General features: G+C 38.1%; 1 protein-coding gene and 1 long non-coding RNA gene across 2 annotated transcripts; one reads left to right on the top strand and one right to left on the bottom strand.

Moving 5' to 3' along the window:
• The first annotated feature begins 5,379 nt into the window (after positions 1-5,379).
• On the top strand, positions 5,380-6,674 carry LOC131329412 (uncharacterized). Its single transcript, XR_009200757.1, has 2 exons — positions 5,380-6,210; positions 6,346-6,674. It is a non-coding gene; the product is annotated as an uncharacterized LOC131329412 (long non-coding RNA).
• A 9,906-nt stretch (positions 6,675-16,580) lies between these two features.
• On the bottom strand, positions 16,581-23,817 carry LOC131329446 (auxin response factor 5). Its single transcript, XM_058362551.1, has 14 exons — positions 22,737-23,817; positions 22,402-22,514; positions 21,264-21,362; positions 21,086-21,142; positions 20,788-20,940; positions 20,584-20,668; positions 20,267-20,357; positions 19,979-20,143; positions 19,756-19,878; positions 19,208-19,283; positions 18,988-19,123; positions 17,760-18,910; positions 17,086-17,273; positions 16,581-16,973 (listed from the first exon to the last, which is right to left on the bottom strand). The coding sequence occupies exons 1-14, from the start codon at positions 22,837-22,839 to the stop codon at positions 16,814-16,816; spliced, it is 2,700 nt and encodes an 899-aa protein (XP_058218534.1). The 5' UTR covers positions 22,840-23,817; the 3' UTR covers positions 16,581-16,813.
• Between the last annotated feature and the right edge of the window lie 202 nt (positions 23,818-24,019).

Raw genomic sequence — 24,019 nt, 5'->3', positions numbered from 1 at the left:
AATATAGAAAAAGATTTGCGTTTGGACAATGCATACTACTGCTACTACTGTGATCACTGTAAGTTCCATAAACAAATGGGCAGTGTTGCGTGGGCGGGAAACCGAGATGGAGCCAAGTTATAAGGTTTCGGTCATTCATTGAGACAGACAGATAAAACCATGACTTGAAATGAAAGTGCTTAAGGGTCTGGCTCCATTAGCAGAATTCTGTTTCGGAATTGCAGAAATCATTGCATTTGACTTTGAAGGCCTTTCACAATACTAGAATACTCATTGGCAAAACACATGTAATTCAGATTTTGGACCGAAGTCGAAGTGTCCGTTGTAAGACAAACCCTTTGATGCTTGAGTGTATGTTTCAATGTTTTTTTCTCCTCCTCATACATGACAATGATTTGTTTTGCCATCGTAAGCCTACGAGGAGGATTCCACATTGGTTGAACAACACTAATAAATTCTTTGAATCCTTCACCCTCGACAAATGAAAAAACCAACTCATCAATCACTACAAGAAAATTGCATTGAGTGACGAATGAAAATCGTCACAAATTGCATGTTTTTCGTCACAAATAATATAGGTGACAAAAAAAAATTTGTCGACTAAAGGTTGTCAAGGATTCCTATCTGATGACGAAATCTATTTTTCGTCACCTATAGTGCCTTTTGATGACGAAATATTTCGTCACCAAAAAGTGAATAATTGGTGACGAAATTTTTTTCCTCGCTTATTGTGCTATTTGACGATGAAAAAATTCGTCACTGATGGGTCACATCGGTGACGAAAATTTTCGTCACCAATATAAGAAATCGGTGACAAAATTTTTCGAAAAATCCTTCTTTCTTGCTCCTACTGGGTTTCGAACCCGAGTCCTTTGAGTTTTTTCACATAAGCCCCGACCAACTGCACCACACACACTTTTCAGTAAATATTTGAAATATGTAATATATAACATATATGTTTAACATGAAATATATTTCGAATGTAATTTTGAACCTTTAAACATTAAAATTAGCAATTTTGATAAACATGAAAATTGTAGGCAATTGAGTTATTGTTCAAACCCAATTTGAATTATCTCAATTGGAGTTTTTAGAAAGAGTAATGTCCAAAATATATTTAGTGACAAAGCGCAATTCATAAATTTCGTCATGAAAGGTACCCAGTTAACGACGAAATATATTTTTCGTCACTGAAAGCGTTAAAATGGTGACGAAATTATTTTTCGTTACCAAAGTTAAGCATTTGGTGACAAAAAAAATATTTCATTATTAAATTGGTCTCATTTGGCGACAAAATATATATTTTGTCACCAAATAATTATCATTGGTGACGAAAAATAATTTCGTCACGTTTTTTAAGCTTTCAGTGACAAAAAATGTATTTCGTCACCAAATGGGTATATCCTTTGGTGACGAAAATATTTTTTTTGTCGCTAAACAAGTATAATTGGTGACGAAATTATTTTGTCACGGAAATTGTTAAAACAGTGACGAATTTATTTTTTCGGCGCCAAATATACTCATTTAGTGACGAAATTAAATTTCGTCGCCACTTTTTCGTCACCAATTTTCATTTTTCTTGTAGTGAATTATTATCATTCTCGCTAGTGCCTTTTTACAAGCGTCAACACTAAAGGCCACAGGCACAAGATTTGCACTTGTTTCACCATTGTGTTCTTTCTTTTGAAAACTAAGGAGTTTTTGCCTAGAACCCATAAATTTCTTACTTGGTGGATATTTGGTACACTGATACGCGAGATGATGAGTTAGCGATTTAGTACAATTTAACTTCGAGTGATAAGCATAATCTGTTCCACACCAATTACATGTAGCCCTAGGTTTTGGATGACCTTCCGGTGTAATAAGTGTAAAATGCTTCCAACATGCACCCCTTTTTTTGGGACAAATAATCTTCTTTTTTTCAGACTCATTGTTAATTTCAGGCATCAAATCATCATTTAATTCAGCATTTTGAGGGATATCAAACTCAGCACCTTCATCCTAATGTCATCCATCTAACACAGCAAAAAAAAAAAAAAACCAAAATAATCACAATCTAATTTTCATGTTATTCGTACACTAATCTAGTAATCTGATTTTTAGTCAATCACCTCATGTTAATGTGAAAATTAAGCAATATGTAAATTATAAATACTAAACCCATTAAACTCGTGAACTATATTCAACAAAAATCTGATTTTCAAGCCAATATAGGGTTTTGAGATAGAATACCTCATGCTCATGGTCAGACATTTGTGATGTGATTTTGATAGTGATTTTTCCCCTTCCTCACACTGGCCTCTCTGCATACACATAAACAAGACAATAATTTGGAGAATAAAGCACTAAAATTCCAAAAAAAAAAAACGTAAATAACAGTGCAACTGGAGAATCTATGGTGTGGGGCACTGGATTTTTTGAATAAACAGACAATCAATCCCCAAGAAACCCTATAATAGCTATCAATCCTCAAGAAGTAAAGCCTAAAAAAATAGACAATCGCCAGTCACCACAAACAATCGAAAGCAGATCTCAAATTGGAACTAACCTTAGTAATGAAATAAGGTTTTGGAGACAGGGGAAAAGAAAGCAGATCCCGAAGCCCTCTCGAGTCCCGATGAAGTAGAACGCTGATGGCTCGTGTTGAAAAGTGCAGAACGCTGATGGCTCGTGTTCGACGTGTTGGGATGGGGTGTTCTGACGGGTTTGGGGTCTGAAAAATGGGGGAAAATGAATATGTAGATCAGAAAAACAGGGATGGACGAGAGAGAAGGGGAGATGAAGAGAAGGACAACGCCGAAGGGAAAAAAGAGGCAAGCGATGGCTAGAAAAGCAAGTTGGGGAGAGAAAGAGAGAGACGAACCCAACAAAGAGGTGGGTTTCGATGGTGGTGGTGGGGCGGCGTCAGTCAATGATTATGGGAGAAAGGGGAAAGAGGAGCCAGAGAGAGAGAGGAGCTCTAGAGCAAGGGAGTTGGGCTGCGTGTGTGCCTGTCTGTGTGATCTCTGAGTAAAATGAGATGAGAGTTAGAGATAAGAGTAGATTTAGGGCTTCAATGGACGGTAAGATTTAAATGGACGGTCAAGATTAATCTGAGATATATAAAAAAATACAAAACACATAATCGGTCAATTCGGTCTAATTTCGGTTCGGGGTGGTTCGGTCGGTCGGGGTTGTTCGGTCATGTCGGTTCGGTTCGGTCCGGTCGGTCCAGATTTTACATAAACCGATACCGAACCGAAATAAGTTCGGTCGGTTCGGTCCACCCCGAACCCAAAATTTTCTGCCGGCAGCCCGACCGAAGACCGAACCGAACGGTCGGTTTTTTCGATTTTTTTCGATCCAGTCGGGTTCGTAACACCCCTAATAACTACACCCAAATTTACACACTCAAACACATACCTTCTCAAAAAATACAAGTGTCTCACACACATTGCACACATATTGTGTATAAGACCCTTGTGTTTTATGATTTTATGAAAGGATGTGTATTTGGAGGTATGATTTTGGGTGTGGTTAAAGAATATTTTGTTAAAAAAAATTGTGTCGACCTATTAAAAATTAGTCAACCCAATATGCTTCGGTTCTTGAAAAATTATCTCAATCCTATAATAAATAAAATTTTCATTCGCATAATCGCACAGAAAAATCCAAGAGAAAAGGGGGGTCATTGTTATGGTACTCTTTAAACCACGGGGAGAGCTTGATGTAATTTCCAAACGTGAGGGAGTCAATTGTATTTGACAGATACATTGGGGATAGTTTTGGTAATTTACCCAAAGTTATTTCACAAGTAGGGGTTCAAATACGGAGGGGTGAGAGTTTTTACATGGAGAATTGAACACTTCGTACAGCGCCTAGGATCATTACAAAGACGTGACGGAATGCCACTAATGACTAACGAGTTTGACTAAAATTACACATGTTGTGTTGGCTAATAAAGACTGTTAGATATTTTGACACTTTTCGAGATTATTCAAAATTTTTATTGGTGTCTTTATTATATCAATTCCATTTGATTGTAATGGATAGGTTAATTAAAGGGTAGTTGCACGCTCGATACTCCTCCCATTATCTGCGCCAAGTTAACCGCTACAAAATTGATCCAAGTTGACCGCTACGAAATTGATCCAATCGCGTGAGAAGTAATTTGCATTAGCACATCATGCATATTTTTTCCAAGATCCGAAATTTTATTCCTGTGCGTTTCCCTTTCTTATAAAACTCTCCGAAAAATTTGTTTACCATATATATACATATGCACTCCGTATATCATTATCGTGATAATATTCTTTTCGTAGTATAAAAAATAAAGATCGCACGTTTGCCTTTTCAAAATTCGGTGATATTTTACTTTCCATTCATGCATCTGTAAAAGACTTTCGTTGGAAGGGAAAATAGTAGTATAAAAACAGGGGTTTTCGTCACTGGGTTTTTTCACCACTGAGGAGTTTATTTTTTCGGCAGCAACCTTTTGTTTTTATTATGTTCTTGCATCTAGAATTCTTCGAACGTTTTGAGTTTGTCTAAATCACGTTTCACATCATATTATTTATCCATTCATTGTTCGTGATTTTTGGTCCCGTCTGCTGTTATGGCCGAATCTTTTGGAGATTGATTCGGAGCCGTTTGAATCCGGAGATCGGGCGTGAAGTCCGTGGTGCATCTATTGGATCTTGAAGAAGCTCTGGGAGCATCGGAGATTGGCAAGAATAGGTAAAGGCTTGGGTAAGGTTTTTGCTATTTCGCAATCTGTACTTCTTTTCGATTAATAGAATAAAGCAGTGGTATTAGGCCGTGGTTTTAGCTTAGGGTTATTTAGGACCCTAAGTTTTTCCACGTAAATCGTGCGTCTCTTGTTATAATTTTTATTCTACTGCAATACTTTATTTTTTGGTTTGGATTAATCAAGACTGTTAAATTTGGAAATTGGTAATTTTTATTAAAACTCCTATTCACCCCCCTCTAGGAGTAGATTGAACGCTTCCGCATAATTTCAAAAACGTCACATCTTTAGTAGCATTCTGTTGTGCTTGCTACCGTGCGATTTGTAGTGAACATGCTCAATCAATCTCTGTGTATGGTTACAGGGCTACCCCGGAGAGGGATTTTCGTGGAGTCAAAGCTACCGTTTGAAGGTTCCCAAATTATTACTACTCATCAAGCAGTGGTAAGGTGTGGTTGGGGAGTAGTAGTATGGTTGTTTTTGGTTTGTAATTTATTATAACGAAGCTCAGACTTGTTTGGGAACGGTAGTATTGTGGTTTTTAGTTTGTAATTTATAACGAAGCTGAGACTTGTTTCCTTCTTCTTTTTTTCCCCCTCTCATGCATGTAACTTATATCTGTGTTTTATGTAGTTTATTAAATTTAGAAAACCTTCCAAGTTCCAACCCACTGAACCCAGTATAGCTGTGTAGGTGACTGACTATTAAGCACTGCGGTGTTATATCTCGAAAGGTAAAGTAGAGGATTCAAGTATGATTATCCAAAAAAAAAAAAAAAAGCATGCTACGAGGGGCCAACCAAAACATGGGACTGCCAACTAACGTTGGAAGGATCGTACCAAAACCACCCCACCAGCTAGAGGCCATATTCACTTGCGAAAGCAGCGAAAGTGGAGCAAAAAATAAATATACTTTAGAATGAAGCAAGGAACAAACTAACAGCCTACTCATGGCGGTTCTGATGTTGTGGGAGATGGAGTAGATGAAGATCGCTATGACTATCTGCAGTATGCACGCTTGTTTTGTTTTTGAGAAATTGTAGCCAAGACATGTTGAATCTCTCTCTCTCAAGATAGTAGCCAAGCCATGGTGAATCTCTCTCTCTCTCTCTCTCTCTCTCTCTCTCTCTCTCTCTCTCTGTGTGGTGGGTTTGGGGCAGCAATATTGGTTTTCTCCACCTCCATGTGAGGAGGTTCTTCTCTCTTTCTGCTCTATTTCCTTCTTTTTTTTCCCTTTCTTTTCCCCAAATCTGAGTCATAAATCTTACTCCCCAGATCCGCTATCCTCCTCTGCCGACTATCCACCGTCCTTCCAAGTTGCCGCTCAACCTCCACCTCACCCCAACGTGTCTCCCCCCTGCCTCACCCCTTTGCCTTACCGCTCTCTCCACCGCCTCACCAGAGCGTTGGTGAATGGGTGGGTCAGATTTCCGGGTCTTGGAGCTGGTGGTCTGTTTTCTATGATGGTGCCGAAGATTCCAGTAGGTGAGATTCGACGCGATCATCGTATATGCTGGTGGTTCATTTTGTGTTTGTTTTCTTTTTTCTGTTTTCTGTTTTGTTTCTGATTTCTAGTAATAGCTGTTGATTTTGATTTCTAGTATTGGCTGTTTCCAGCAGTTTTGTTGCAGATTGATGCCCCGGGATGTCCTTTGACCACCGTGAATGCAAGGTATTCATCAGTTGTAGCCGGTGTCTTGCTTCTCGTATTCAGAGCCCCGCATGACAGCGTGGGCTCGCCCCGGAGTGGCATCCGGTTTCCGGCGTGTCACTTGGAGGGGATAATACGGAGTGAGGTCCGGATTTCCATCAGAATAGTTTATCCTTGATTTGAAGATTCGTCATTTACGGAAAATCTGAGCGTATGTAATTACGACTCCACTATGCCGATTTGTGATAGTGAACACTAGGTTTTTCCTTTTGCTGGTATTGATATATCTTTTGTGGGTTGGATTTGTGTAATGCTGTTTATTATTGTTGAAAATCATTGTAAGTGCCGCAAGGATTTATTGAATGAAATTCTGCATTTGAGATCCAAAAAAAAAAACATGTTGAATTTCAATAGATTCTATATCATCCACATAGCAAGAATTTTAACTTTACGAGCTTGAAACTCAACTAAAAGATTATCCAAAGGTAGTGCATTCCATGCCTATCACACAAAAAAAAAAAATGAGCTTCCCCAAAGAACTGGGTAGTAACATAGTAAGTATGATGTATGAAAAAGTGAATTGAGAAAAAGTAAGAAAGTAAATTCATGTGGATAAAGAGAAAAAAAAAAAATAGATGGTAATAAAAGGAGGGTGGATATCAATTCCCATTACTAATTAACTTTTGTGATCTCAACATCCGTTTTGTTCCACAACTCCTCCTCTTGGGGGTTCTTAAGAATGACATTTTCTCATATGGAAAGGTGAGTCTAAGCTATTCAAATTCTAGTCAACTTTAAGCAATGAAAGTTCTGCTCATCTCCAAGCCAAGTCCTTTTGCAATATAAAAGCTTTGGTCTAAAACAATGTAGTACAATGTATGTTTAATCTTTGGTCATAAAAAACCAACGTGATCGGCGCACTAGGGCTCATAACAAAACCGGGGTTACTTGTGAAATTGATATAATTGTAACCCAAAGCGAAACAAGACTGCAATACATTAGGACGAATGATGGACAGTTCTAGGGGTCTTACTGTGTCAGGAATGTGTTGGAGCTCAAGAACGGCGAGATTATGCAGCTATCTGATCTAAACCAAGCACCTTCGCAATGGTGAAAGTCTCATCCCAAAAATAGACAAGGACGTCCGCCAGAACATCAAAATCCACCATCTCCGGCCTAGGGCGACATTCGTGGATGAAGAGACCATGGCACAAACAAAGGGCATACTTCGCCTTTCACCACGAACTCAGTGGACTAAGAGCAATCATAAATAGTCTTGACTGTTGAGAAAGTAGAGTCAGGAATAAGGTTAATCTTGAAGTTTCGAGATTCTAGTAAGATAAGTAACAAACTGTGAAGCAGTGTTCAAAGAACTGGAATAGGGTTAATCTTCAAGTTTTGAGATTCTAGTAAGATAACAGACTGTGAAGCAGTGTTCAAAGAAGAGGACAAGGCCAGGGGTGAAGAGATTCGGGAAGGTGTAGGGTGGATAATGGAGGATTTTGGAACGACGATTTGGGGAGATGCCGGGCAAGAAGAAAGTTTGTTAGCCCAAAGGTTTCTATGGAATATCTTATTGATTTTGATGATAACAAAATATATTTTTATTGAAAAGAAATATAATTAATATTGTGATATTTGGAATACCTTAATGTTTATTTTGTAGGATTTGGTTGAAGTACACATGGACACATTGCTACACCAAATCACTATCTCAATAGTCAAGATAAATTGAAAGGAGGAAGATTAAGGACAAATCTTCTCCTAACTTTATTGGCTAGTGAATGCTTCAAATGAAAGGAATTATTGGTTGCTCGATTTGTGAGATTTAACTCCAACAGGTAATGGAAATTTCCATATTACATGGCTTGCAAATTAGTGGCAAAGAAAAGGAAACCAAAGAATTGATTGGCTACTAGAATATATTCTAACGGCTAGTACTGGATGGAGAATTGGTATATTGGTTTCAAAGTTGAATAAGGAAACAATTCAGAGCAAGATTTATTGACTACACAAATTGCTCCAACGGCTAGTGGAGCTGCCTTCTATTATCTCGTCACTCCAGCATAAATAGAATCAAAAAAGAAAAGAAGAAGTAAGACAGAAAAGCAAGAAGAACAAAATCAGCATTTATCATTCTTTATCTGTCAACTCCGTGCTTACATTTTGAATATTAGTTTGAGTGTTGTTCTTGAGCAAAAAATTGTAAAAGGGATTGTACACCCTTATTCATACTCTTGTGAGAGTTAATCTTTTTGTGAGTGATTTTGGAGAGAAAATCACTTGGTGATTAGGTGTCACTAGCACCGGAGTCAAAACTAGTTGGATTAGGTGTGACTAGCACCGAAGTCAAAATTAGTCGAAGCGATTGGGGATAGATTGCTCGTTGTAAAGGTTGTCTAGCACCCGCAAAGCTAGAAGATTGTAACTATTGGAGATAGTGCAGCAAATCCCGAGTTGGACACTTGGGGAGTGGACTAGGCCGTGAAGTTGCGGACCGAACCACTATAAATCCTTGCGTTCGATTCTCTCTTCTCTACTCTCTTTACTTTCAGTTTTGCATATCTATATCACATGAGTAGAATAGAATATCATTGAAATTATAATTGTAGTTGAATAGATTGCAATTAGTTTTTTAAAATTCCGCGTTATATTTGAGATACCCAATTCACCCCCCTCTTGGGTTGCTATTTGGACCAACAAAGTTGGCGGATTGCCCTTTGGGCAAAGGCAAAGGAGGAGGTCGAGTTCGATCAGAGGAGGTGCAACATTTTCAGATATGTATGGCGCAACATTGTCCAACAACTTTGCCATTACACTTACTCGGGGTGAACTCAAACGTTAGTAATAAAAAGTTACGAAAACTAGTTAGTGGAGAGACAGGTTAATAAGTGAAGATAGATAGATAGATAGATAAAAAAAATGAATATTAGGATTGTGCACATAGGGTAATTAGTGGAGGGAGAGAGAGAAAAAATGAGAGTAATAATTAGAGAGAATTTATTGGGGACTGTGCACAAAAAGAGGGGATGGTTTTAAAGGCCCAAACCAAAGAACCCATTCATATTTATACCACTCCATGGACGGTTCTGGATATTTTCTATAATATTTAGGTAGTTTTTAGATTTACTAAGTGTGATTTTTTTTACTTACAAAAGATATTTCTTAAGGATATTCTAGATCTCTTCTAGAAAACTCCATGTACTTGCATGCATAACTAGGGACGCTTTATATCTCATAGCTTTGCATGGAGTATATTTTTTCCATTTGACTTTTGTTAAATCCCAATTGAACCGAAATGTGTAACAAACTACAAATTCGAACAGAAAGGTTTTCTAGGCTCGATTTGTTTCATTTTTGCCAAAAGCTTACGAGGATGTCCCTCTGAAAGTCGAAGTCTACCACCTTCGGACTAGGGCAATATTCGGGCAGGAAGAGAGCATGGCAAGAGCAAAGGGCGAACTTAGTCCCAACCATAAACCCGGTGGACTGTGAGCATAAATCACTTAAAATCGTGATTTGCGAGGATGAAGGGTCGGGGTTAGGGTTAAATCGGAAGTTGCGAGCATCAAGAAGAAGAACAGCCTATGATAAACATAAATATTGATTTAATTTTTTATATATACCTGTTAGTGTAGTCTCTTTTAGAAACTCTAATTCTTAGATTCTAAATCTCAAAATCTAAAATTTGTTAATAGAAAATTTCGGAAGTAACTAGAAGGTCTTGTTACTCACTTTTTTTAGCTTGTAGAGAATCAAAATGAAAACCCTCCAATCTTTGTTTGGGTTGGGAGAAAATTCAAGAATACCCTATACTTCTATATGATCACAAGATTCATAACCACTGTTTTATATGGCCGAGCAAAAAAAAACTAATTCTGTTCTAAGCATCAAGTAGAAACTCGTACTGGCCTATAGGTACTTTCAAGTTCGTTAAAGAAACTCAATTACTTCTTATTCTTGGTGAAGAACAAGAGGCAGGAAGTTACCCATATTCGACTTCCTTTCTTGCTAGGTTCACAGTCTTCTTACTCGTTTCCTCTGTATCAAGAGCCCTGTTGTTGGAGTCAAAGACGAGTCACTTCCTTCTTGCCCTTCTTGTTGCTCTGACATTCTTCTTCTTTCTTGTTATGGTTGAGAACAGAGGAGAGATTGAGAAGATTTGAACACAGAGAGAGAGACGGGGAGATGAAAGCTATATAGATGCTAGTGAGGAGTAGACGGTTAAAACGGTTAGGGAAGAGCTTTTTCAGTGAGAGAACGGATGAGAGAGAGGGATGGGAGATGAAAAATGATCTCCTACATCTAACACCCACGCCTTTTATATCCCTATATCTTTTTATCACACCTACACTCCCTCATGTCTCAATCCTTTCACTTTAGTTCTCAATTCAACTAATCACCCAATAAACCATATTTTCCAAATTAGCCCTTAGATAAACATTTCAATAATAATAAAAAATACAGGTCTCTACAAGTCCCCTCTTTTTTTAGTTTCTTGATACCTTGTTTAGGGATAAAGTTTTTTCTTGATGTACTATTTCTTGGATCTATAATATCATTTGTTATCGTTTTGGCAAGAAAAAGAAAACTACTCAAGATCAGCTTATGTTTGGCTTGATTAAAGCTGAATTGAGATCGACTCAATTCATAAAGAAGCTAATTAAGCTCAATTTTTTTTAAAACCCTTAAAATTTCAAATCAAGCTTGATCAACCGCCCACACGGCTTGTTCAGCTCATTTATTAATACCTGATTCCGAAAAGATGATCTAATTGCAACAGAAAACAGAGGTGAGGTTACAATCTCTTTACCATCAAGTCTCCCAAAAAGTAACGAAAAACTGAAAATAACCCATCAGTAAGTCCACAATTATCATGTGAAGAATTTGGCATCAATCAAAAAAAAAAGATGATAGCATTTATGTTTATTTATGTTCAAGCATCAACTATCTTTTTTTTATTTTTGATCATGGTGCTTGAACTATCACATCCAAGTTTTTTTTCTATAAACTATCAATTGAATCAATTTAGTCCTACAACTACAAAATTTTGGTCTTAAGGTCCATTCTGTCGCCTCCCCATTAAATTGATTGATTATGAAACTGACACTCTTGAAGTTTTTTTATGATCTCTGCAAATTTTGTTAAGGTTGAAGAATAGATTTTCAGACATTATTTGGCAATGTTGCCCTTGCCCATGAGGGATTGATAGCATTCACTATTTTTTTGGCATTACGTAGGACTGCAAATGAATCGAGTGATCATTTGTGAACTGTTCAAAACTCGATTTTGTAAAAACTCGTTCGAGAATGATTCGGCTACTACACGAAATGAACTTGAACCTCAGTTTTAGGCTCGTTAATAAACGAGCCAACCTTAAAACTATCAGCATTCGGCTTAATTAGGCTCGCAAACTTGGAGTACGTGTATGTGTATATAGCAAAAGTGTAATTGGAAAACGTAATACATCGTATGGCGAAAATGTTACTATGTCTTTTAAATGGTAGTATTAATTTTGCTACGCTATTTATGATTTTTGTTATTCCAATTCTGTTTTTTGTAAATTCTTTTCGAGATTTGTGCTATGCATTTTTATAGTAGGCTGGGGGAACCATAGCACTTCTTAATTTGGCTGTAAAATTCATTTTTTTATACCCCGAGTGCAAATCGACTAGCTAGTTTACGCGTGCCTCAACTAGTTTTAAAACTCTAAACTTAACAATAAGAAAAACCTCGAGCTCCAAAATAAAATTTTTACTTGGCGGTGAAAATGGAATGCGTGAGCTCGGGGTGATACGTCACTTGCCTGTTTTTGCATGTAAAATCAAGTAGTATTACTCGACAGTAGAGTCTAGAGTACTCCTTTTCTCTCTTCATGATTTCCCATTTTTATACTAGTAAAAAAGACTACGAACGCTTTCTGACACAACTCCAGACACAACTTTGTTTAGAGTCATCCGATGTATGTGAGTTCATGTGCATCGAATGGCTTCGGACCCAATTGTGTCCGGAGTTGTGTTTTAAAATTGTGTAACTGGCATTGCTCGTAAATTGGTTGATGAAACTAACACTCTTGAAATTTTTTATGATCTCTGCAAAATTTGTTGAGGTTAAAGAATAGAGTTTGAGACATTATTTGACAATATTGCCCTTGCCCATAAGGGATTGATAACATTCACTATTTTTTCTCCGGTTGAAAATAGGGCTACGAATGAACTAAGTCATTCATGACCATTCAAAACTTGGCTCGGTAAAGACTCGTTCGAGAATGATTCAGCTACTAAATGAATTGAACCTGAACCTCAATTTTAGGCTCGTTTAATAAATGAGCCGAACTTGAACCTAGCAATGCTTGGTTAGGCTCTTGCACCTAGAGTGTGTATGTGTGTGTGTAAACTTGAATATGCATAGAGTGCATAACTATTTATCCAAACCCTTGGTTGGATTTCATTTCCCCTCTCCCCTATTATTAATAAAATGTTACTTTTGTCGATCAAAAAACTAGTTATAAATTATATATTTAAATAGTAGGAGTAAAAACTATACTTATAACGTGGACATGCATAAACTTTTACAAGTACTATAAACTTATATGGGTATATGTTTTTACAAATACCTGATATTTTTTGCTCATCAAGACTTGTGAACAATTTCGAGTTTGAAATCAAAATTAATTAGGCTCAAGCTGGGCTCATCAAATTTTCATTGAGCTTAAGCTCCAACTCGAATTTGCTAAAAAACTTAAAGAGCAAACTTTTTAACATTCTAAAGCTTAATGAAAGAATTAGAAAAGTAAAAAATATAAGGCTGCTGATTATGTCAATCCTTTTTTTTGTTAACGTCACTCCCCTACAAGTGTATTTTTGGTGCAAAAATACACTTGCAGAGGAGTGGCATTAACAAAAAAAAATGGCAAAATCATTTCGCAAATATAAACCCAAATTCTGTTGCAAAGCTTGTAAGCAGAGCCTCTATTCTGTTTCGGATTTCGGAATCATACGGAACGAAACTTTAAGATTGAGAAAATCCTTTTCCATCTCCTTTTGCACTGACGCTGGTGGAGACTGAATAAACTCCTCGTCACAGGCAGAGTGCCAAGCCTCTTGGGCCGTTAGGTCTGCACATAAGTTAGCCTCCCCTAGTACACTACAAAACTCATATTCGCAACCCTTTTCCATCAGCGCGCAAAAACTGCGAATGATATCAAAATTGGGGTGTGTTTCTTCTTCTTCTTCTTGGAGGAGCTCGAAGGCTTCACTTGAATCTAACTCAATGATCACACGTCGGAACCCCTTCTGTTTGGCTAGCCACAATCCTTTCCAGATGGCCAACAACTCAGCACGAACTGCAGAACATGAGGCAACTCGGGCTTGAAAACCCGTGATCCATGTGCCCCTTTGGTCCCTTACCAGACCTCCAATAGTTGCGTGCCCAGTATATTGTTGGACTGATGCATCTACGTTTATTTTCACCCAACCCAGTGGCGGGGGCTGCCAATTCCGTATAATGAAGGCTAATTTGTTAGTCCTATTTATACGTCTACCTCTCATCATCTGGTCCAAGGATAGGACCAGGGGAAGTCTAGTGGCGGCGACTGCCACGACAAGTTGCTAGGGTAAAATCTTGGTTCTGTTCTTGATCCATTTGATAAGTTTATACAAGGGCATAGCCAATAAGAGGGCACTAATTCCCCACCTAATGACTCCCAGATATTCAGTACTAATCCCAGTCCAAATCATAGTCTTTACCATAAGTGCAGCAATCCAGAAAAACCAGTCATGACAGCGAGAACTATATCAAGGCAAAGTTTAGCCCGAGCCTTCATTGTTGTCCACAAAAACTGTGGAAAAAGAGACACGATATGAGTGAGATTTCCCAGCCAACAAGAACCATAATTATGGACAATCTATGACATAGTTCAGGAAATTAATGCTTAATAGTATCAAACTGTTGCAGACAAAAACAAAACAAAAAAACATGCAGACAGATATAATTGAAATTTCACATGCAGACAAATAATTTCTCCTTAGTCACCAAAAAAAACAAAAAATACTAGTAATAATTTCTCCTTTTATCTCATTTTGCTTTTAGAAGTTCACGCGTCATTCTGGATATAACACGCTCTAACTTGTATCTTTCCCTTCCCTTCTCTTGGAAAGATACAATGATTAAACTGTATCTCGTATTTTGGATTGTTAAAGAGGTGAAGAAAAATTACCTGCAATTTCTGGGGAAAACCTACACGGGAAATCGCTCGACGTACGATTCTGAACTTCGACTTCCTCTTTTACTTAAATTTTTGTGTATGGTAACTTTCGAATGCCAGTTTGCTTCTGTGCTTCCGATCAAACAGAAAGTAAAACTAAGGTACGTAGCGTCTACTTATAGATAGAAGAGAGATGTTTTTCATAGTAATCCTTCCTTAGTCAGGAATTGAGTAGCCGAATAGGAATCAAACACCCCAATGCTGGCTTGTGGCAGTACTTCCGAACTATTGTATGATTTCATGTCTACTAGTTTGATTGGAACTGGGATTAGGCCTTTTAACTTTTTTTGATAAGTACATTTGGCCTTAGTTTAAATAGGAATGCAAACATTGGATGAAAATTAAGTGCATAAATCCGGAGTCATCCAATGCACGTGGATCCCACATGGTAAATGCGCGACTAGTACACATTGGACGATTCTAGACACCTCTGTATCTAACTTTTGGTTCCACGTCATTATTTGTAGTGTAAAGGAGAGGAAATTAATTTTCGCACTCCGGTTTTAATTACCGACACTCCACTTTATGTATTGATCATGTGAGATTACAGAACAAAAAAATGGAATGTCATTGACTAAAAGTTGAATGTCAAAATCACATCCCGAAATTGGGTTGCTTTCATTCAGATCCAAATTAAAATTACGGGGAATTGTGAAGCACTAATTTTCATGAAATGAGCTCATGCTATAATCTCATAATGTTCATATCCCGAGCCCATGATTTTGGCTTTTGGGGCGTTTGAGAGCCTATTTTGGGGAACATTTCTGTTTTTTCCTTTGAACTGAACTATGCTACTGGTACAGCAAGAGCTATACAGACAGCGTGTACAGTGGACTTTTGGGCCAGTCTCGGGTCTAACAAAGATAATCGAAACCGCTCATTTTGTTCAAAATATTTTTTTTAAGGTTCCCGTAAAAAATCAACTCCATCCGATATCGTGACGGGCGTTAATGAAATGTCCATATTTGCTAAATTGCTAGCCTAAATTTTGAAGCGAAATCTGACATTTCATAAACGCCATTAATGATATCGGATGAAGCTGATTTTTTATCGAGACCCCAAAAAAAATATTTTGAACAAAACAAGCGGCTCCGATTATCTTTGTTGGACCCGAGACGGGCCTAAAAACACGATGTACGCGTTGTCTGTACAGCACTTGCTGTACCAGTAGCATTAGGGCTTTGAACTTGCCGAAAAAATCACTTCGGTCCTTTCTGGTTTCAATTTGGACAATTTAAACCTTGGATTTACTACTCCCGTTTCAATGTTAACCCCGTGGTGACTTCCATTTAGTTTTTGGACGGAAAAAATACACATGCCTTGCACGTGGGATAATGGGAGGGGTACAAAAATACACGTTCCAGTGGACAGTATCGAACTATTTTTTATTGTATTTTTCAGTCAAATAAATAGGAGTATGATATTTTGTCCTAAAAAATATGATTGTGAGAAAATTAAACTAAAAAAGTATCGCGAACGATATCCGGTTACGGGTTGCACTCGGCTATGAATGTCATCTTGCTCTTCTCCGATCTCACTACCATTTTCTTTTTTAGCAACACCATTTTTCTTTTTGCTCTATGTGCTTTCGCATCTTCCACCAAACCCCTCTTCGATCTGGTATTGCAGAATTCAGCATTTGAAACGGGCTCTTTCATGTCATCACTCGATTTCAGCTCATAACACGAACCGTGCATATGATCATATTCCCTAACAGCGGTGCAGTCATGACATGGATGGTTGTGTAATGATGAGGGTAATACTCCCAACGAGTAAGGAATAACCAATCTGCATGTTCATTTCTTATCTTATTAACAAAAGAACGTATTCCCAAACGGCAAGTTCATCGCACAGATTTTTATCTTACTGAACCTTCATCGAAAACTCAAAAGAGTTCGTGTATGATATCAGTACTGCAATGGGTTAGTGGGAATCCGGTTTGGAAAACTGAGACAAGTGAATGAAGCATACAATCAGAACAACAATCTCACAACAGTCACACGTACTTAATAGTAGAGTACTCTATAAGGCCAAATCTAAAAACCAAAGCTCTGAACTACTGTAATCTGAAGATTCAGTACCTACATCACTTGCCCTGCTTGAGGTTCTCTTCCGGGAGAAATAAGACCACAAATTTTTCAGAATCCACCAAGCAAAAACGACTCTACGAATCACTTTGGGCAATCCCAAGCATAAGCACTTTCTGACATCGATCCATTAGCACCCGGAATGGTGGTGGCATTGTTGAGAAGCTGCATTCCCTCTTCGCTCATCTTCAGAACTTCAGAAGGAGATAGAATTCTAATGCAACGAACACAGCTAATGAATTCCCTGCATTGAGACATAATTGGAGGAAATTAATTCAATGATGATGTTGATTCATCTTGAGTGTTTCTACAAATATTTTTTGGAGGGGAAAATCAAAATGACAACGAAGACTTACTCCCAAGGATCGTCGCCAACAAGGAGAACATCATTCTCGAAATCCACGTAAACTAGTTTCCAACCAGAAGTTCTGTCAATGAGCAGCCCCTCAAGTCCAAACATGCATTCGATTGCAGAGCGCAGTTCATCATAATTCTTGAATCCCGAGACATCAATTGACCTCCCAACAGATCCAGCCTTCTGAATCTGCAAGCATTGTGCATTCGTCACCAGGGACGGATAACAAGATTCATGAAAGAGGATTCAGATATGCATGATATGTACATGGAATCAAAATCACAGAAATTTTGGTTGTATTTGAAGAGGATTTCTTGATGGAAAAGCAAAGGTCAGGGAAATACACCATAAACGAAATCTCGTACATTTTCTTTTCCCTCGACAAATCTTGATCCTAACAGACTGTAGTTGGATTAAGGATTCATAGAGGAATTTTGCACATCTTTTCTTTCCCTTCCATGCACAGCCTTAAACAGCAGTCATGCCATGAGAAGTACTTAACAAAACTAAAATAGAAAAGAAAAGGCTGGCACTTGATAGCCATATAGGGCAAAACAAAAAATCCTACCATGGCCTTAATCTAGGCGTAGCAACATGGGCTGATCTCTCATTTCCCAAACACCTACTTTTATTAGCCGTTTAAAATTGGTATTTCAAATTCTATAAAATCCTTACCTTTGTATAGGTTCTCACTGGCGGAGCCGCTTGTTGCCATGTGTTGTTTTGCAAAAGACTACCATCGTCAAATTCTACATTGCTCGACGATGCGCCACCGGAGCTATCCGGGAACTCTTGCAAGGAGAATACCCGAGAATCAGCTAGGCTAGCTGATGTTATCTGGGACTGAACATCCTGGCTTGAACTAAAGTTGCCTAATAAACAATTTGAGGGATTTTGAAAAGAAGCATCTTTCAATGGGCAACAAAACTCATCGAAAACAGCGCTTGAAACAGAAGGATCGACCACTGCGCTTCCTCCGCTGCTACCATCAAAGTTTAGACAACTATACAAATCACTTGAATCATATCTACTACTCTGAAGGCTATAAAGATCCTGCTGAGGCAATGGAGCAAGTTGGTTCGTCTGTGATAAAGACCTGAAATTATTTAGCTGGTGGTCCCACATGTCGTGGCCAACCGAAGATACAGTAGGCTCAACTGTTTCTGAATACACCGCTGATGACTCTTGCTTTCCGAAAATGGATAAAGGTCCCTGCGATCTGAGAATTCCAGTGTTCATGTTCCAGTCACTGGTGTCCGCATACGGAAGTAACCCATTGAAATTAGTACAATCTAATTGGTGGGAGTCCACCCATGGAGTAGTCTGCAACTGCGGCAATCCGTGGTTTTGGTTGAGTAATGTCAGCTGATTAACAAGATTCTGCTGATTCACGGAATTTTGAGTCATTTTGTCTTCATTACATTTCCCTAAAGAAGAAGTCAACTGGCTTAGCTGATCAACAACAATTACAGGTTCTACTTTCGATACTTCAGTTTGTGTTAAGTAGTTTGGTTTGGTGGAATCAGTTTGGTCGAGTTGGATTTTAGGACGATTTTGACTTTCTGACGAAGTATTTTCAAGCTGTGGTTTCTGCTTGACAATCGCTTGTGTCGGATTCGGGGTCTCTAGAGTTGAAGCTCCCTTAAATAAAGAGTCTTGGACAGGTGGCACAGTCCCATTGGTGACATTTTGAGGTTTCATCAGCATCTTGAGAAGTTGTTCAGACCAGAGGCTTGAAATTGAGGGATAAGGAAGTTCCCCACTTGGGTTTTCAGGAACCCGTACAAAAGGCCTCTTTATCAGCATCTCCCACTCAGATTGCTCTCCTGATACGATTATAGATGTCATTCCATGAATGTATAGAACCTTACACACTTCGACGATAGAATAAAAATGAATTTACCTAAGTAACCAGCTTGTAGGGGTCGTTTGAAACTTGATGTGAGAGAAGGAAAAATGAAAAGACTTTCGGGAGTCTCAATTTCCCAGGGACTAACTCGGTTGTGTTTTTCAGTACACCCAGTTTCATCCCATTCTACCTATATTATGAAAAAGAAGTTGCACATCAAAACTTGGAGTTGGGACAAATTGAATAAATCTAGCTGAGGAGTCGAACAGTGCACCTGAAGATTGCGCCATTTGGAACCAGGCCACCGCAGTGGATCTAAGTCACTTATACCAACAATTGTACCCATATATCTGCAGAAAAATGAGTAAAATGACACCATATCTCCTCGCCAATGAAATAGTTATTTCATGTAAAACACAGATTACCCATTAGAGCACTGATTTGGTACCAACATGCATATATCAAACATAAACAATTGGAAACTTGTTTCCTAATCTTTTAATCACTATAAAACTGTTCACTTTTTTTCCTGTCTTACGTTTCACCTTTAAGAAAGATATGAACTTATTGGTCTAAGTCAATATATAATCATGGACAGGGCAACGGCGAAAAGGATTCACATAGCCAATCCCAAGTGATTCAGACATGAAGCTTTGTATGGTTTGGCTTCATTCCACCTTTTATCCGCTGTTGCAGTATTGATATAAAAAAACAAACCACAAAAGCAAAAAGGGAAGGCAAAAACGAGGCCTCCAAATATAAGATGGCCTCTAGAGACAAGCCTATGGTGGCCCACAGAACAAAGAATGAGGAGAAAGTTACCTGCGTTTGCCCGAGTCATCAGTTTCAAACATCATTCCGAACCTCATACCAACTGAGAGTTGAGTTCCATATACATATTTTCGATATTTGGCCAAAGGAACAACAAATTCTGAAGGACATGCCCTGTAGATAAGTAGAGATCACATAACAATCATGAAATCAAACAAGGTGCCAAAATACGTAAAACAAAAGGCTCGGTGTACAAAGAACAAATCAAATGTACCTAGGATTGTAGAAAATCGTAAAAGGGCTTCTATTAGCAGCAGCATGGGCTGCAGCCGCAAGTACCCCAATGTGCATGCTATCGGCAGATAGGACTGATGATGGCAAATTAGTTTGTTGACGGTTCGCACGCCTAACACCCAGCATCAGTTGTGATTTTTCATCCCTATTACAACAATGTAGAGAAATGATGTCATTCAAATAAGTCCCTAAACAGTAGAAGCCGAATTATATTCTATATCTTCTTTTGTAAAAGTTTCACGTGGCCTTGAAAAAGATTTCTATATACCTTATGAACAGAACAGCATCGCCTGCTCTAAGCCTCTTTGCACCAATAAACATACTCCATCCAGTTGTCAGGAGGTGTCTCTTTGGCTGCCCTAAATAAGGTGCAAAAAGAAAATTTAGAAGACAAACAAAAAGTCCTAGGGAAGAACCAACATAAAAAATGAAAAATCGTCGCTAATGTGTTGTTAACTGATGACTAAGGTAGAAACAAAATGAAGCATGCACTTCTTGAATTGGCCACGTTGGTGGCAATCAAGCAGACAAAATAAATAAGAGAAAGAAAAAACTCTAAAATGAAGATATAATAAGAATCCTCACCGCGGTATATATGACGAAAAGTCCAGGTATTTTCATGCAAGTCGCGGACAACGAGCTCTTGAGTTGGTGGTTGCATTGAAAAATCCTAAATAAAATAGAGAACAAAATACAAATGAATTTGTTTTAGATTGAATATTACATTCCTCAATCCGATGGCCACCATAGCTAGTACAATTGTCTCGTTCTGAAAATCGGAAAACTCACCAATGGCGGAAACAGCTTTTCTGCAGCCCTACGAGGCACTGAGAAGCCACCATGCGTACTCGTATCACTTGCAGTCAAGGTTTTGCAGAAAAATTCACTTGGATGCTTACTATGCTTAAATCCAAAGTCCGGTATTGGAAAGACATCTTTTTCCTGATCCGCAAAAAAAAAAAAAAAAAAAAAAGATGTAAATTTAACATCAGCAAAATGATGACATTTCCAGATATCACATTTTCTACTTGAAACATCAAAAGTAGTCACATGAAGATTATGAATGATTAAACAGAGCAGAACTTACGGAGCTGACAGGCTGAAGGCTCATCTGGGTATAGATCTCATCCGTATCTTTGTCAGACTAAAAACAAATAAAAGAACCAGTGAGACAACGTTGAAGATAGTGAGCAATATAAACGGGGATACATTGGCTTGTGTTGGCCTGTATCAATGAATGAGGAAATAATTCAACTGCACCATACATGTAGTGTAACATTGTGAACTTGGCACAACAGCTGAGGTGGGAGATTTGGATAGTTGGGGATTTGTGAGGTTGCAGTTCTATTAGTCGAAACTGCCACCTGGTATGACATAGAGATCCCATTAACTTTCAAGCAACAAGTATCTGGTGAATCGTAATACAAAAAAAGGAAACAAGTTGTCTGAAATCGGCATGAGTTCCCTCACGGAATTGCTTGCAAAAAAGAAGCTGCCACAGAGCAAATCCCTAGACATACAGGTTATTTCCAATGCCTAATTAAGGCAAGCAAACATGGCCTAACATTACATGGTCTCCATTAACAAAAAGCAAGATAACAGCAGAAGCCACTACTCAACAGCATAGATGACCATAGCTCATTAAGATTAGTAAGCAAAAAAAAATTAGAAATACACTGTTTTGAACAATTTAGAAAGATGAAATGGAGAGCACAAATTGTAGTCAATCGCTTCAAGACAAAGACTGAGTCAACTCCTTTAATTCAAAAAATAAGTTTTAGACTTTACAGGTCAAAATACATGCCAGGGACAGGCCATTCTCTCACAATGCATCCCCTTAAATTAAAAAAATAAGTTTCAAATAAGTACTTATTTAAGTTAGTAGAAAACCCCTGAATTTCGGTAAAAAAATCCTGGTACTTCAGTTAGACTGTTTAAATTGTTTGGAACTTATGGAAACGGAAAGAAAAGAAAGGAAAGTTTAAAAATTTCCCCTCCCTTGTTTGGTTTGAGAGGAAGAAGAGAAAATGACCAAATGATTATTAGGAATAGTAAAATTTTGGGAAAATGACGGCCAAGAACGTGTTTTGATATTTAATACTCGCTAAGGACATTTTCAGCATTAACAAATGTTCTTAGCTTGTCCTTGTCCTTGGCGGGTATTAATTATCAAAACACGTCCTAGACCAGTCATTTTCCCTAAAATTTTCTCTCTAATATCTCACACTTTTCTACTTTATTTTCCTTTCCTTTCCAGTTTCCACAAGTTTCAAACAGGGCGAGTTTCTAATGTGGATTTTCTTTTGCAATTCAACAGCTTTAATCCCATAAATCCCAAGTTAATAACTACCAAACTAAATGGAAAATAACTGAAAAAATCTTATAAACAGAAGGAAAGGAAACCTGTTCGCTGTGTCCTTGTGGGAAGTAATACACTAGGCTTCCAACCAGCGGCAAGTTCACCAATGGGCCGGCGCATGCATGCCACAGCTCTGAATTCATCGGCTTCCGAACCCCTGAAACAAAACCATGACCAAACCCATATTAGACATACAGAAATAAGAAAATGAAAGATTTATCTGAAATTTCTTGTTTGGAAAATTTCCACACACACACAAAAAAAAAATAGCTATCACTAATTTGCAGGGTGAGATTATTAAAAGGCCATTTGCATTATCAAGTTTAAAATCAAATACAGATCAACAAAATTGAAACAAGAACAGTCCAAAGGGACTGACCAGAATGATCCTGCATTTCCTTCAACAACTTCATTTCCTCAAATAGAGTTTGAGCTCCGGAAACCAACCCTCCTGCTTTGCCTTTCTCTTCAAAAGAACCCATGTGGTTTCTTGCTATTTCCACACCAAGAACACAACACAAGAACCCATCTTTACATCAACTAACCCCTTTGAACATCGAAAACCCAAATCCCAAAATAGCATATTTCCATCCAGAACCCTACAAAATTCCTCAAACTCACCTCAGGAAACCACCTCCTTGTTCACAAGACTCAAACTTCAGCACTGAATCAGCTCAATAAATGGGAAATAACTATTAACTAACACCCACTTCAGCTCATCAACCGACCTCAAGAAAATGACATAAACCCGGGGAGAAAGATCCAAAGAAATGAGCAGAAGAATCCAACTGGGGTCACCAGGGCATGCCCCAAAAATCCAAAACCAAGGAACAAAAACTGGGGAAAAAGGTATACTGAAATCTGAGGTGGGGCTCTCCCTATATCAAGACTCCATCAGAAGAGAGGAAAAAAATGGTGGGTCAAGCTCATAGTATCAAAGCACGCCGAACGAAGAAGCATGAGTGGTCGGATTATCGATTTGCTTTTTGGCCCTATTTCCCCTTTTTTTTCTCTTTTCGTGTTTTCTTTTAGCTCATAGCGATCAGCAGGTGACAAAAGAAATCGACCTTTCGATGAAAGAGTGTCATAATATCGATTCCCCCCTTTCTTTGGTTTGCTTTGCTTTGCCCCTTCTACATCAACATAGTTCCAAAAATTTCATCTTTTTTCCTCTCCCTTTCTCTCTCCTTCAAACTGGTTCTCTCTGCTTTTGGGGTTTTCCTCTCTCTCTCTCTACATGCTCTCCTGGTTGCTTGAAACGGGGAAGTGTGCACGCTCTTATCCTGCGCTCACACTTGCTGAATATAGTGGTTCCGTAGCAGCTTTAAGTTCTGATACCGGTATGAATTTTAAAGATTAAACAAATTAAAGAAAGAGCAGGAAAAAAAGCAGAGAAAGGCTATAGGAACACGAAAACGTACACGTAAAGTTCAGGGAGAAGGAAATACTATACTGCAAAGAAGAGGGAATGAGTCAGAAATTAAATATTCTTAAAGAGAAACTCGTTGTGTATTAGCAAATGAATTTTTTTTTTTTTAATGCATATTGTCCCCTGTCAGATAACACACCTCATATTAATTTATACAGTAACTCGTACAGCCGTTTTGCACACTTATGCATGAAGGTTTAAATGATTTTAGAGTTACTTGCAAAGAAAATTGA

This window comes from Rhododendron vialii, chromosome 6a (genome assembly GCF_030253575.1).
Source record: "Rhododendron vialii isolate Sample 1 chromosome 6a, ASM3025357v1".
Taxonomy (NCBI): Eukaryota; Viridiplantae; Streptophyta; class Magnoliopsida; order Ericales; family Ericaceae; genus Rhododendron; species Rhododendron vialii.
The sequence above is the reverse complement of the archived record's forward strand: the minus strand, read 5'-3'. Positions and strand labels throughout refer to the sequence as shown.